Source organism: Meriones unguiculatus, chromosome 9 (assembly GCF_030254825.1).
Source record: "Meriones unguiculatus strain TT.TT164.6M chromosome 9, Bangor_MerUng_6.1, whole genome shotgun sequence".
Taxonomy (NCBI): Eukaryota; Metazoa; Chordata; class Mammalia; order Rodentia; family Muridae; genus Meriones; species Meriones unguiculatus.
The window spans coordinates 13,383,159-13,397,208 of record NC_083357.1 but is presented as its reverse complement, the minus strand read 5'-3'; the positions used below and the strand labels follow the sequence as shown (position 1 = coordinate 13,397,208).

At 43.6% G+C, this 14,050-nt stretch overlaps 1 protein-coding gene across 2 annotated transcripts in view; it reads right to left on the bottom strand.

Moving 5' to 3' along the window:
* Nucleotides 1-233: 233 nt before the first annotated feature.
* The window catches only part of Grid1 (glutamate ionotropic receptor delta type subunit 1), a 734,712-nt gene continuing 720,895 nt past the window's right edge, over nt 234-14,050 (bottom strand). Inside the window, exons 15-17 of one of the 2 annotated variants that reach the window (XM_060390905.1) lie at nt 11,190-11,430; nt 10,844-10,934; nt 838-976 (exon numbers count right to left, since the gene is read on the bottom strand). In XM_060390905.1, coding sequence (XP_060246888.1) covers nt 10,845-10,934; nt 11,190-11,430 — 331 coding nt within the window. In that variant the 3' untranslated portion in view covers nt 838-976; nt 10,844. Of the gene's footprint in view, nt 977-10,843; nt 10,935-11,189; nt 11,431-14,050 lie in introns of both variants that reach the window. The other variant, XM_060390904.1, reaches the window with a different exon arrangement.

The window sequence follows — 14,050 nt, the reverse complement described above, 5'->3', positions numbered from 1 at the left end:
CCAACATGGGCGCCCAACTCAAACATATTCAGAATCCACTCAAGGACACTGACAGATAAATGAGGGGCTTGTTAAAAAAGAACAAGAGGGAAAGTGATGGGTACAACAGCAAGCAGCATTCGGGCTCCTCCATCTCTTCCTTCTCCCCAGCAGCCAGGAGCTTCTTCTCGGATTGTTCTTCCTGTCCTCAGAAAGGCCCAGGAACAGGGGGCTCCTTTGGCACTTCAGAATGATCACAAGTAATTTGCCTTTTTATTCATATAGAACAAAATTTACAAAGTCATTCATACAGTTTTTGTTTTTTGTTTTTTTTTGTTTTTTTTTTTTTACTGACTTCGAAAATTGGGAATATTCAAAATACACTTTTACCCCACTCCATTCTGTCATTATTTACATTTATGTACAAGAAAAATGAAAGAGTCTCTGTGTGTGTGTGTGTGTGTGTGTGTGTGTGTGTGTGTGTGTGATCTGTGTTGTCATTTTCTTGTATTAAAAAGCTCTGCTGGTCGGGTGGGTGGGCGGGCGGGCAGGAGGGCAGGCGACACAGTCAGATGGAGGTGCCATGAGAGGTGTCCAGAGCCTCTGGAAGGATGCCTCCAGGCACCGGCTGGAAGGACACAGGGATGGGGGTCTTCACAGGGCTCTGTCGGAATAGTCCCCCATTGGGCGACCTATGTTTGCACTGAATAGAGGGCATGGTGGCTGAGCTGCTCAGTGGCAGTGGCAGGTTGCTGCTGGGCCCTGACGACAGTGTCCGGCTGGTGCCATGGCTGCTCTGCTCAGGCAGAAAGGTGCTGACTGAGAGCTGGGTGTTCTGGTACTCCCGCGTGGGCTCCAAGGCTTGGCTCGGAGCCAGGCCCCCCATCTCCAGGGCAGAAAGCTCAATGGATGCTGGGGAAATTTGCTTGTGAGCAATATCTTCATCCATCAGGCTGTTTATGCGCCGATGCACCTGTTCCAGATTCACTTCTTTGTCCTGGAGAGAGAATACAGGAGGTCAGAGGCCATCCTCGGAGTGTGATGAAGTCAGCTTGCTGAAAAATCTGGATACCTGGAGATACCAGGCCTATTCAGCCTTCCTGACAGAGTATCCATCATTGCTCCCACCTTCCTTCACTCAACCAGAGGGTCAACTCTTGGCTATCAGGGGAATCCATGCACTTGAACTAATCTGTATACAGCAATGACCCACACAGTAGGCATGAGAGGCCTCTTTTCTCCCCACTACGCTCAACTTAGAATCTCTGACATGCCCAGGGAGCTAACACTATGACAAGATGCTTTGAAGAGCTGGCAAAAACAGGAGTAGATAAACAGAGTGCCAGGAAAATAGAGGAAATAGTCTTGATCCCCTAATGTGCTCCATGCATTTGCAGTTTCAATTCACATCCCTCCAAGGCTCCATGCTGTCACTTCTGCCATATGCAAAGAGGGTCAGGTTCAGTAATGGCATTGCCTCATGAGCCACAACCCCATAAATGTTAGAGGCTCTTAGAACCTCTAGGTTCTGTGTGGAAAAGCAACCCTGCCCTACCTGGCAACCTACTTTTTTCTATTTGAATCTCTATTTCATCCAAGAGGGGAAGCATGTCCCCATCTGGCTAATGAAACATGGATGTCTAAGTGGGTAGAGGAGCAGTGACAGTGAGGTTTCAAGAGGGCATACAGATTCCTAGATATCCAGTCCTCACCCTTGACCCTGTCTCATCACAGTGGAGGACATAACTTAAGACCTTTGGCTTACTGTCTGCTGAAGAATATTAAAGACAAATATAACCACTCCTGTAATTCTTCTCAAATAGAGTGATGTTACATCTTCAATGTTAGAATGAATCAAAGTGGTCATTATCCTGAGAGCTCAAGGAAGATGTCACCTGCATCCCAAGTCCTACCCCCACAGCCTAGAAGAGCAGACAAGTGTCCAGGAAAAAAAGCTTTATCAGCTCCCAAATGAAGGTAGGAGCTACAGCACTATTTTTGACTCTGTGAGTTCCAATATTCAGGCAAGATGGTGGCTACAGCTGGCCCTTTTTTATTTCAGATTTCAAGAAAAAATATTGTGTCAAAGCTCATTTCTAAAATACAATTTGGCCAGTGGTCTAGTGCTCATAGCATATGTCAGAGAGAGGAATAGAATCTCTGTTTATGGTATAGGTATTTTAGAAATACCAAGAGATGTAGAGGCCTTAAAAAGCTTCCAAACTTGAGAAGAAATGGCCATGCAATGCAGATGTTCTCCCAACTGATTGATTGCTTTGTGCTCCTATGGGATGAAGGACAGGGCCTCCCCATTAGGAGACCATGTGGAATCAAGAGCATAATCCCTCCTCCTTTTCCATGACACCAACCACAAAGCCAATCATAGGAAGACCCAAGTCAGCATATCTCAAGGGGGATAAGAACTAAAGCACCCCATAATTCATTCATTGTCTCAACATTCCCTGCCATACAGAAAAGTAGATTACTGCTGTCTAAATTTCCATGAGTTCATAGCTGGCATACTGTGCTAAGCTTCTGGTAAGACACGTCCTGCAGTTTCCAGAACATTTCCCAAGTCAAGGAAACTGACAGTTTCCATAAGACAATGAAGATTTCATTTCAGGCAAGGAAGAAACTGAGTAACAGGAAGCACACTGGTCAGAGGGTGAGGGAACACAGTGGAAAATTGACTCAGTGTCATAAATGGAAATGATATTGGAAGTAATTGAATAGCCATGAAAAACACTCAGGATTCCAGTGATCTGCAGCCTCACAAAGGTACAACTTAGCTCATCAGTGCTGGGAAGCTACTTTTGAGATAGGAATACCTCTGAGTAGAAAGTGCCATAGGAAAAATGAAGGGAAATGGGAAGAGATCATATTCTCTGTTTTGCCTAGCTTCAGACCATTCATAAAATTCCTATGTCACCTTCTTCAAAAATATGAAAGCTGTAAGTGCTCCTCAACTTACGATGCTGAATGTTAACAGTCTCACCATAAACTGAAAATATCGAGTCAACAATGCATTGCCTTAACTACTAGGCATCCTCACTTAACAACATGGTCTTTAGAGTATTGGTACTTTCTGCTGATGATCTGTAGTGGCTGGGAATGTGCCTCTGTTGGTTCTTGGTATTGTCAGAAAATAGGAATATATAGTGCCAGGAAAAGATTTCAGATTTGAAGTATAGTTTCTGCTGATTGCATCTTGCTTTTGCACCAATGGTAAAGATGAAATATAATAGCTGAACCATAGTAAATTAAGGATAATCTATTTATAGCAGACCCAAATTCAACCTATTTGTTAAATTATTTTGTTCTATGGTTGAGTTAGCTCTGTGGAAATTTCACGTCAATGTGTGCTTTACCTGTTTTTCTGTTCTTTTTTTTATTCTTTTCTTTAAATGAAGAAAACCTTTTCCTTTCTTCATATAAAAATTTTAAATTAGTATTTTATACATAATATTTGTGACTCTAGTGTCCTGAACTCCCTCAGTATTGATGACTTCTTCAGTAATCCACAGTTCATTTGCTTTGGAGAGTTACTTGCTTTGGGGAAATGGCTATCTTCATTCCATAATAGTATGGCAGTGGCAGGTGCCATTTCCCAGTGAACAGACAGAACCGGCATACAAACAAGGACACCAGAGTAGAATGGAAACCCTGAATAAAGAGACTCAGATGGGGAATGGTTGAAATTTCATTCAGTGCTTCATTGTCACAGAACAATTCTGTGTTCTGTGGCCATGGTCAGGACCTGGACCTCCAGACAAGCCTTGGTTCTGCTCATTACCAAACTTGTACCTCCAATCTTTTCACAACTGCCATGATCTCCTATGCAGCTTTTGATATAGGGTTTGCTCCCTTTGTCTACACTAACCAAAGTCAGTGCCACAACTCAGCTGGTGAATGTCTTCCCAGACATCCCAAAATGTAGAAAGGCACAAAGAAAGGGCATAAGGTAGAGACATTGAGATAGATTTTTCTGATGCATTTTAGAGCTTGAGGCAACAATATTCTCCCCTCTACATCCAGCAAAACTTAGAGAAGACTAGATGTACTCACTATAGCCTGTTGTTTCCATACAAAGAACGTTAATGAGTGATGCTTCTAAGTTTTCATGAAAGAACTGGTTAGTTGCATAATCTTGCCTTTTCTTCCATTCTGTTTTCTCTTTAAGGTATCCATTTGTAATGGAAGAAAACTAAGTTACACAGTGGACTCGTTTGCAAGAGGTAGGAAGCAAGTTGTCTTGGTTCCAGCTGTGGTGACCCTGGATTCTCACAAGCTGAAGGGAAAGCCCTGACCTTTCATTTAGCTCAGCACTGGCTGGGGCAGACACTCAGGATGTGCTTCCTGTTTTTCAGCCATTAGAGAGAGAGGATAACTTCTGGTATAAGAATGCTCTAGGAAGAGAGGGATTTGAGAGTCTCTGGCAATGAGAAAACAGCACTCCCAACCAAATGCTAGAGAAACAAATAAAGCTTGGTGGGGTGTCCCAACCAAAGTCTTGGGAAGAAAAATGTGAGCAAAGGAGGCCTTAGTCCTATGCCTTCAACATTGACATTCAGGGTACAAAATGGGAAACAGTAGTGCTCGGGGGGGGGGGGGGTGTCACAGATAATAACTTAGCCTTTAATGCAGCTGTGAGATCAGCCACCATTCAAGTAAAGACTGACCCAAGGAGTGGGTATTTCTCTTTTTTAAATTTATATTCTGAGAAATTTGTATAATATATTTTGATCATAGTCTTTCCCCTTCCCCAACTCCTCCTAGATCTTCCCCCACCTCAGTACCTACCCACCTTCACATTTTATCTAACACACACACAAACACACACTACTGCTACAGCCACCTCCATCCTCCACTACCACCACCACCACGACTAACAACAACTAAAATGTCAAATCTGATTTGTGTTGGCTGGCTGGCTGCTACTGTATATCTAATGGAAAGATCTTGAATAGTTTCTTAACCTAGTGTATTTCTTCCGTTTCTCAAATTAAGGATGGATGAATCAGCTGGAAGGACTGGGAAGCTGTGCAGTGCAAATCAACTCCCAATTGTGGTTATCTATTAGCCTTTAACCTTTCCACGTCAGGATACACAGAAAATGTTCACACCAATTGAACAAATTTTCCAGAGAGAGCTTCCCATGCCAAATGGCTGTCAAGAATCCAACTTCCTCAAACCAGTAGAACCTCTTTCTGTTCAAATTCCATTATTCCAGTAGCACCAAGACCAAGATAAACCCTAAGAGTAGAGGAGTCTGTTAGGCGTCTCCTGCACTGATTGATTATCTCTATAAGAAAATGAGAGAATGCTCTAAATGCATCCTGACCTCCCCAGAAAATGACTGCAGCCTGTCTCAAAGTCTTAACATCATAAGCTGCCTAAGTTTGCTGCTTAGTTGAAAAGCCAGAACTGAGGAGAAAAAAGCTCAAGATCACTGTATTTTGGGTCTTTGAAGATGTGTTCTGCGTTATCACCTGAGGCACCAGATTCAACACAGGCAAAGCCATGTTCATTTGGGCCTTATATGTTTCTAGCCAAGGAAAGAAGAGGCAGAAGTAATCAGCTTAAGCAAGAAAAGCGGCAGGAGTGATTTGATTAATTATCCTTCTTTCAGACAAAATGATGCATTCTATAATGTTATGCAAATCAAATAATGGGCTTTTTATGTGAACTACATCAGTTTACATCCTCATTATCCCAAGGCTTCAGTGTTCAGCCAGGTAATGACAGCTGTGGAAAGAGACCTGGGAACTTAGGGCTGCCTTCATTAATCTGTCTTAGGTAACTGACCTAGTCAAACATCCCTGAATATGACATAAGATTCATTGACTGTGTTTAGCCATGAGTCGGCTGGATTCCAGCTCTGCATTTCCTCACCCATGTTAAGAATGACGGCAGATGCAGAAACAGAGGTTACCAGGGAACCTCTCTCAGGCAGAGATAAAGTTCTGTAATTAAGCTGCTGTTCACCAACGTGGAAATAATACAGTGCATTGGAAAACGGTAATTAACTAAACTATCATCTATGTAACAGCTTGTTGCACATGAGACTCTTTAGAGCTGACTTTGTTTGGAAGCCAACAGTTCTCCCTTTAAGGTAGGCAGGAACAAAACTAGGGCTCAGAGACTTCCCACATGACCTATATGGTTGTTGGAAGCATTCTCCTGTTGCCATTGAGACCCACCAGGTGGTAAATTAGACCCAATGGATGGGAGTGATGCCACCAACACAATCCTCTTAGAGGTTGCTAGAAATTGGGTTTGGGTCTGAGAGTTTTGATTAGGTAAAAACAAACAGGTTAAATTTCAAGACAGTGAAATAAGCTCAGGAGATGACCAGTCATTCTTTGAAGTATTGTAGGAGAGTGCCCATTCACCTCCTTCACTATTTTTTTCTGGGCAGAGAAATAAGAGGAAAGAAACAAGCATGTCACACAATAGGTGGGAACAGCAGGACCCAAAGGACTAAAGAGACAAGAAGAGAAATGACATGCTCAAGGTGACACATGGAGAGTGAAGCATTGTAACCATTGATGCCCACTTAGATCCAATACCAGGCTTCTTTTCTACCATGCCAGGCTCACCTTCCTCACCACGGAAGGGTCTTACAGACCTTGGAAGAAATGAGGATGGAAGGTTTTAATCCTCAGCAGGATATCAGAAACTATTGCAGAGATTTTGTAAATTATACTCTCCAGATCTTCTTAATATGACCCTATGGAAACTGAATCCAAGCATCTGTACTTCTCAAAAGCTCCAGAATTAATCATCTCTGATATATGCTGCCATAACTGAAAGCCATTGATCCAGCTCCAATGATTATACAACAGTTTAATATTTAATAACATTTTCTTTATAGGAGCCCAGACTGGTTCATTCATTCAATTAATACATTTGAGCTCCTATGACCAGATGAGCTAATGTTCTTGGTAAAACATTCATCTTTGGTTCCTGGCACATAGAAAATGTTCGATACCCAATTATATTCATCACCCCCTATCAAGAGTGCCTGTGTTCCAGAGAGTGGGCAAAGTGATGAAAATGCAGAGGTAAGGTAGAACTATTAGCAGGCTTGAAGCAGACACAGGTAAAAATTTTCTGATAACAAAGAAGATGTGCAGTGGTCACAGGTAGAGATGGCCTTGTCAGGGACCTGGTTCTAAGATACTCAGTGGAATGTATTTTCCACATCATCTCACTGAAAGTTAATTGCTAGAATTATCAATCTGACTTATAGCTGGTCTCAGTTTTCAACAGAAGACATAAACCCAGGGCTCAGAGATACCTTACTAGAATCTGACCCCCTTATTTTCAAAATCTTCTGGAAAAATGTTAGGTAGAAATTTATGATCTTGTACACCTCAAAAAATCTCAGTGTTCTTGCCCTGTGACAAGCCTGCCTTCAGTGTGTAGCAGGTACAAGGAGACAAATGTAGCACCCACAGTCCAGCTTTGGTCTTTGTAATTTCTGAGTTGCACTCGTCCACTATAAGAAAGCCTTTCTTACATGTTGTTAACAAGATTAAGAAGACAACATGTAATTTGTATAGCAGAGGAGTAGAGATGAAGCAAGGTAAGATGCTGAAGAGAGGACTCCTGGTATCCAGTCACACAGATGCTGGTCCACAGGTCAAAACAAAGGAGCTGCAGCTAGACTGCCAGTAACTGTCCAGCTACCATGGCTCCATCAGCTCCTGTCTGCCATGGAAACATGGTGCAAGCCAAGCAAGGCAGGGAGAAGCCAGAATTCCAACTTCCAGCCCAGTGATGGATGATCTATCCCTCAATCCTCATGTCAGCTCCCATTTGTGCAGTTCTCATCTTTATTTCATGAATATTTCATTCTCAGAGCAATGATTCTGCATCCCCCATAAATCTAGCGGGTAGCTCTTTACTGCATCCCCGAGAGCGTGGCGCACTCACCTGCACTGGGTAACTACATAATTGCCTGATTCCTCAGAAAAAATATGAGCTCAAATGCACATGAATATTAAGAGGTTGAATGCACATTACTACTCTTCCCCCAAAAGGTGTCTAAACTCTGAAGACATCGAAGCACAACTCATTAAACACAGCTTGGGCTCCACCCAAAGACAGGTTTTCAGCTCTTAAGAAATATAGCCAGCATCCCAAAACGAAACATTCCAAGAGTTTCCAGACAGCCTCACCTAATTGTAATGCTGCTCCATAAAACATGGGCCAGCAGCAATGTGAAGGGGATCTAAATTAAATACTTTTACCACAGTTTTAAGGATATAATTCTAAAATATTATCATTTGGGGCCCATCCTCTGTTCCAAGATGATGGGGCTCAAACCCCTCACCCTAGCATTGAGATATTGGAAGTAGAAGCATCCTCCTTCCTCGGATTCCTCTGCTGGTTTATTCCTCATGTTCTTACTCCCTGTTAACCCATTGTGTCCAAAATACAACTTTCCATCTCATCTCCAGCTCAATGATTTCTATCAGTTTCTCAGCTCTCAACACTAACATCCTCCAGCCACAATAGTCTTCACTAACCACTACCCACTCTAACACCAGCGGCCCTACCTTGTGCTAGCTAGGATGGGAACCCTCTGTATTCCAGAGGTTCTCACTGCTTATGTTAGGGCAGCCCAGTTTATAGGATGGAGAAGAGTGAGCTGTGCTGAAGCTGCCCAAGAGGTGAGAAGTACACTTGGAGGGAGAAGAAAGGTCCATATAGATAAGGTTGTTAAAGGAGGAAATGAGGGAACTGGGATAAACCTCATCTCAAAACTGGAGACCCATAAGAACAGGTGGTTCCCACGAGGCCCATTTAAATAGCAATAGGAGGGAAGGTGGACAGCAGCTACTGTGCTTCCTCTTGTATCTGTCATTCTCATTTCTGTCTGCTTGAACTGACAACCAGGCAAGGAGGACCATGTTGTGAAAGTACAAACTGTTTAGAAGTGTATTTATTCTCTTATATCAGGGACTAGATTTATGTAGAAAAGAGAAAACAAGAAAAGGTGCTGGCAAGAAAGAAGAAAATAATTTGTGCTTCCACAAGCTGGTCATCTCTTGGTCTTCTGTATTCTCCTTTTGCTTGCACTTTCTTATTTATGTCTCTGTCTCTTTCTGTTCCTCTGTCTATGATCTGTTTGTCTCTCTGTCTCTCTCTGTATCTCTGTCTCTCTCTGTGTCATATCAGATATCCTGTTCACATCAGCCAGAAGAGACATTTCCATGCCGTTGCCAGGTACACCCACCTAAAAACAAAACCATCCTTTGCTAACCTGACCTACAAGACATTTGTATAGAGAAAAGCAAGAGGCTAACTAAGGAGAAAGCTAAGACCTCAAACAAATAGACAACACTGGTAGGGATACAACCTGGGTCAACCAATGATTCTTCTGTCTGGCCTATCTTCCCTGTTCCTACTGAGAGGAACTCTAGGACCAATTTGCCTACCTGAAGATGCTCTTGGGTACCAAGACCTTGGGTAGTAACAGCAAGAATGGTGCCCTGGATTTGGTATGGAAAGAACTGACAAGATTACACAGTTGCAGAGGACATTGTAGGGCTTTTCTTTAATTGCTCATTTGTAAGTCATGATCCCTCCAGGAAATTTTTTAAGGTAACCATTTGCCTACTTAACAAAATACAGCTTTGGGTACAGCCACTAACTGTGTTCCCTTCAGTGAGTTTTCCTTAATTGTCCTCCTTCTTTCCCTGCTGTGGTTCAGGGGTGACAGGAATGCAATCGAGGTAGTAGCAAAGCTAGACTTCCTTCCTTCCTTCCTTCCTTCCTTCCTTCCTTCCTTTCTTCCTTCCTTCTTTCTTTCCTTCTTTCCCCACTCCCTCCATCCCTCCATCCCTTCCTTCCTCCCTTATTCCATGAAGATTTAGGAAGGCAGGAGGGGAAGACAAATGTCTTCAGGACACTTTAGTGCTGACTCAGCAGAGCCTGCACGATCCAGGAAGAAAACACCTAGCTTACTGCTTGAAATGAGTGGTGAGTAAGAGGGCCAGGGGACAGTAATTGCGTTCCTTGTCAGGAACTCCCTTGCACACTGATAGATGAGGGAACATCCAGCAGACCTCAGAAACACATGCCAGGATGAGACAGTTTTGATGTTCAGAGGTACCAGTTCCCAGCCACAATAGGCAGAGTGAAATCATCCAGCTCTGCCCTCCTCCTGCCTGCATGTATTTCCAGCTCCAGTTTACTTTGCTTTTCTCCTTAAACTCCCACCTCTGAAGCTAATTAATGAACTTGTGTATCACCTGAAATGAAACTGGGAACATTAGGCAAAATTCTTATCAAGAATGCTTTTGGACAGAATGCCAGCTGCTTTATAACCTCCTGTTCAAGATTTATCTCCAGAGGCCTCTGCAGAATCTCCCAGCTGACATCTGATTCTTGATGAAGCCAGAGTGTGTATAGCAGGCAGTGACAGTAAATGGACGGAGTGCCCTGGCTTGCCCTATAGATGCCTATGTACATGTTTCTATTGGCAGAGCAGTATCACAAAGTGGCACTTTTGATACCCTCTTTTTAGGGAAACTGCCTTTAAGGAGTTCCTTTCGTAAAACAAGCCAGAAAATGACCTAATGACCTCAAAGAACAAATACCCAATGGGATGGACATATCAAGGGACAGAATCAGCAGTGGTTGTTATATAAAGTGAGAGAAGTACCAGAACCTAGAGTCTGGACAGGGCTCCAGTGTCTCCCAAGGTGCAAGGCTAGGCCTTGTAAAAATGAGGGAGAGAGGAAAGAAAAGGTGACAGGGGGATCAGGGACCCCTTATTTATGGGCTCACTAGGCCTATGGCTCTGTATGAGACACCAAAGAGAACCAAGAAGGAATGCGGGCTCCTCTCTTACCCTACAGGTGGTCTCTCCAGGTCAGGGTGGAAGCACATGAGTGGGGCAGGGTGGGGAAGGGTTCTCTGGCGCTGCCCACGCTGTACCTGCTCTATAGATAAATACAGGACTTTAGTGGCCATGGATGGTCCCTTGGCACTTTGTTCAAACATGAAAACATCCCCTACATTTTCTCTCTTGCTTTAAAAACAAAATGAAATATGACATATTCCCCCAATATACAATGCTGCTGTGTCCAGACAAGGTGAATCAGGTAAGTACTATCTGCAAGAAAACCACCCACCAAATAAATGGCCCGGGGAGACACCCTGCCTGCATATTATAGCAAAACTATGAGGATACCAACCTCTTTGGGGGTCTCCTGGTGGCACCGGTTGCTGTTCCACCATAACTCTAGAGCAGCCACGAGGCAGGCGAGAAGAAGGCCAATGGCCAGAATGCAGAAGACCCCAGCAAAGCTGTGCAGCTTAAGGGATTTGCCATCAGTCTGGGCACTGGAATGACTGGTGAGGTCACAGCGGCCTGTGTGTGGCCACCACTTCTGCTTGAGCACATCCAGGTCCCCTGTGTCTTGCAGCTCCAGGATCCTGCAAGACACAACACAGGTGAGCCATAGCCATTGACCCTTATCAGCTTAGCCATCAGGTCCTGTCACTGACCTGCCATGCTTACCTGTGAGCCATCATAGTACTTCTCAGACTTGGGATATTCCACAGTTCTTCCTGCCTGCACCCAGAGTGCTTTTCTCAGAGCATATAATGATAAGTTTTTCCTCTCTCTCCGGAACCAGGGGTTCAGTGATAAAGGCCCCTCACATGGGATGCAGAGAAAATACTCAGGAATAAACTTGGGACACACAGAAATAAACTGGGCAACCCCCCAGAATACAGATTCAGTTTGCTCACAGTCATAAGATGCTGTCAGCCAAATTTTAACACCTGTAAGTCGAGCATCCTTAATCCAAGGATCTGGAATCCAAAACTCTTCAAAATCTGAAACTTTTTGAGTTTCTGAATAACACCACAAATGGAAAATCCCACATTTAATCTCTTATGTGTAAATAAATGTAAACTTTGTTTCCTGCACAAAGTTATTTAAAATGTCACATAGGATTATCTAAGACTATATGTATATGATGCATATGAAACATAAAATAATTTCATGTTTAAACTTAAACTCCATCCCTAATATATCCCAATACATATATATAAATATTTCAAATTGTAAAAAATACAAAATCTTAAACATTCTTTTCTCATCCATTTTAGAAAAGGGAAATTCTAGGGGAATCCAAGATGGCAGCATCAGGAGGACACAGTGTCTGAGGAGCAGGACAGCAATGCTGGTACAGCAATCAAGAAACTGAACTCTGGGTCCTAAAACAACAATGATCATGTTTCCCAGGTGAGAGGAAGCTCCACGGTGTGGGAATGAGTCAGGTCCACTCTCAGGTCACCCAGCCAAAACCCGGAGAACATCCTGGGTCCCAAAGTTACTCGGTGGACAGACCAGAGCTACATACCTGAGTGTCCTGATCACCTTCCCAAGCTGAACTGTGGGCACCAAAACACCAGAGACTGGTGAGAAAACCCCACAGGGGAGGAAGCAAGCAGAACTGATCTCAGGTCACCCAGTCTATCCCTGGAAAAGGTCTCACAGACCAGCGGGCACACAACAGCCAGCCCTGAGTGGGGCTCCAGCCACCAGCCCAGAGTCTTGCTGTGCGCCCAACTCTCCATCACAGACAGAACTGTGAACTCCAGAGCAATAGAGACCGGGTTTCTTTGTCAGGAGACAACCTCACAGGGAGAGAAACATCAGGTCCTACCTTAGAGCATTCAGCCAACCCTACCCCCACACACCACCACCACCACACATGGGAAACTTCTCAGGAAAAGTTCTCAGGTTCCTGCCCAGTCACCAGCTTGGAGCCACCACCCACCAGCACTTGCAGGCTCTAAGCGCCACCCCAAACACCACCAACTGGGTCTTCCTGTTGGGAGAAAACCCCACAGTGGGGGAAACATCTGACCCTACCTCTGGAAGCCTAGCTCTGGAAAAGTTTCTGGTTATTCCCAGGCTCCAGACTCTAGCCTCCCGCTGCATGCATGAGAGGGGTGCTCACCTGCTACTAATTACCACTTGGATGCTAGGGCACAGAGCTCAAAGCTCAGACCTACAGAAGCCTGGGATCCCTGAGATCACCCCCCACATACTGCTCCAAGAAGCAATCAGTTTTCCATAACTAAACTGACCAAACCACAGGGCACCAAGGTTACAGCAGTAGCTCAATAAAATTACAGCAAGAAACCCAGAAGCAGGGCAGCTGTCTCCAGGACTTCTCCAGTTGAGAGGAGAGCCCCCTTGAATAACAAAGACCACAGTTACCACTCAGGTCTATATGCCTGAGGGGAACTGTGACAATTCCTGAAAAACACCAGCCATTCAGTGACCATACCCAAAAAGCTGAGGAGGCTTCCTTCAGGAAAAATCATCTTCCTGCCAAGTGGATTCTCCCCACTACAGGATTCCAGGAAGCACCAGAAACTAACACCTAAAACATAAGATAGCCCAGTGGGTAGAGGGCAGCTTAAAAGCTCAACAAACAAAAGACAGAGCAATATGGCAACTCCAGAACCCAGTTATCAAGGGGCAAGCAGCCCTGGACACAATTCAAGAAGATGACCTTACAACTATGCTTATGAAGAGGATAATAGAGGAAACAAATAAAGTATGTAAAGAATTAGAGGAAGATAAAGTCAAACAGATTATGGCTATTCATAAACAAATGGAGGAATATAAAGACAAACAGATTATGGCAATCTATAAAGAAGCACAGAAAGTTGCAGCCAAAAAAATTGTGGCCTTTAGAGGAAATACTTAAAACACTCAAAGAAATAAAAGAAATAGAGGATTGTTCAAACAAACAGCTGAAGGAATTGAAAAAAACAGGAAAATACAGTCAGACAAGTGAAGGAAATCAACAAAATGATTCAAGATATGAAGATAGAACTGGAAAAATTAAAGAAAACACAAATGGAGGAAATTGTAGAGAAAAAGAACTTAGGGAAGAAAACAAGAACTACAGAGGTAAGCATAACCAACAGACTGCAGGAGATGGAAGAAAGAATCTGACTTATGGAAGATACAATGGAAGAAATCAATGTATCCATCAAAGAAAATGTGAAATCTAAAAAATTCCTGACA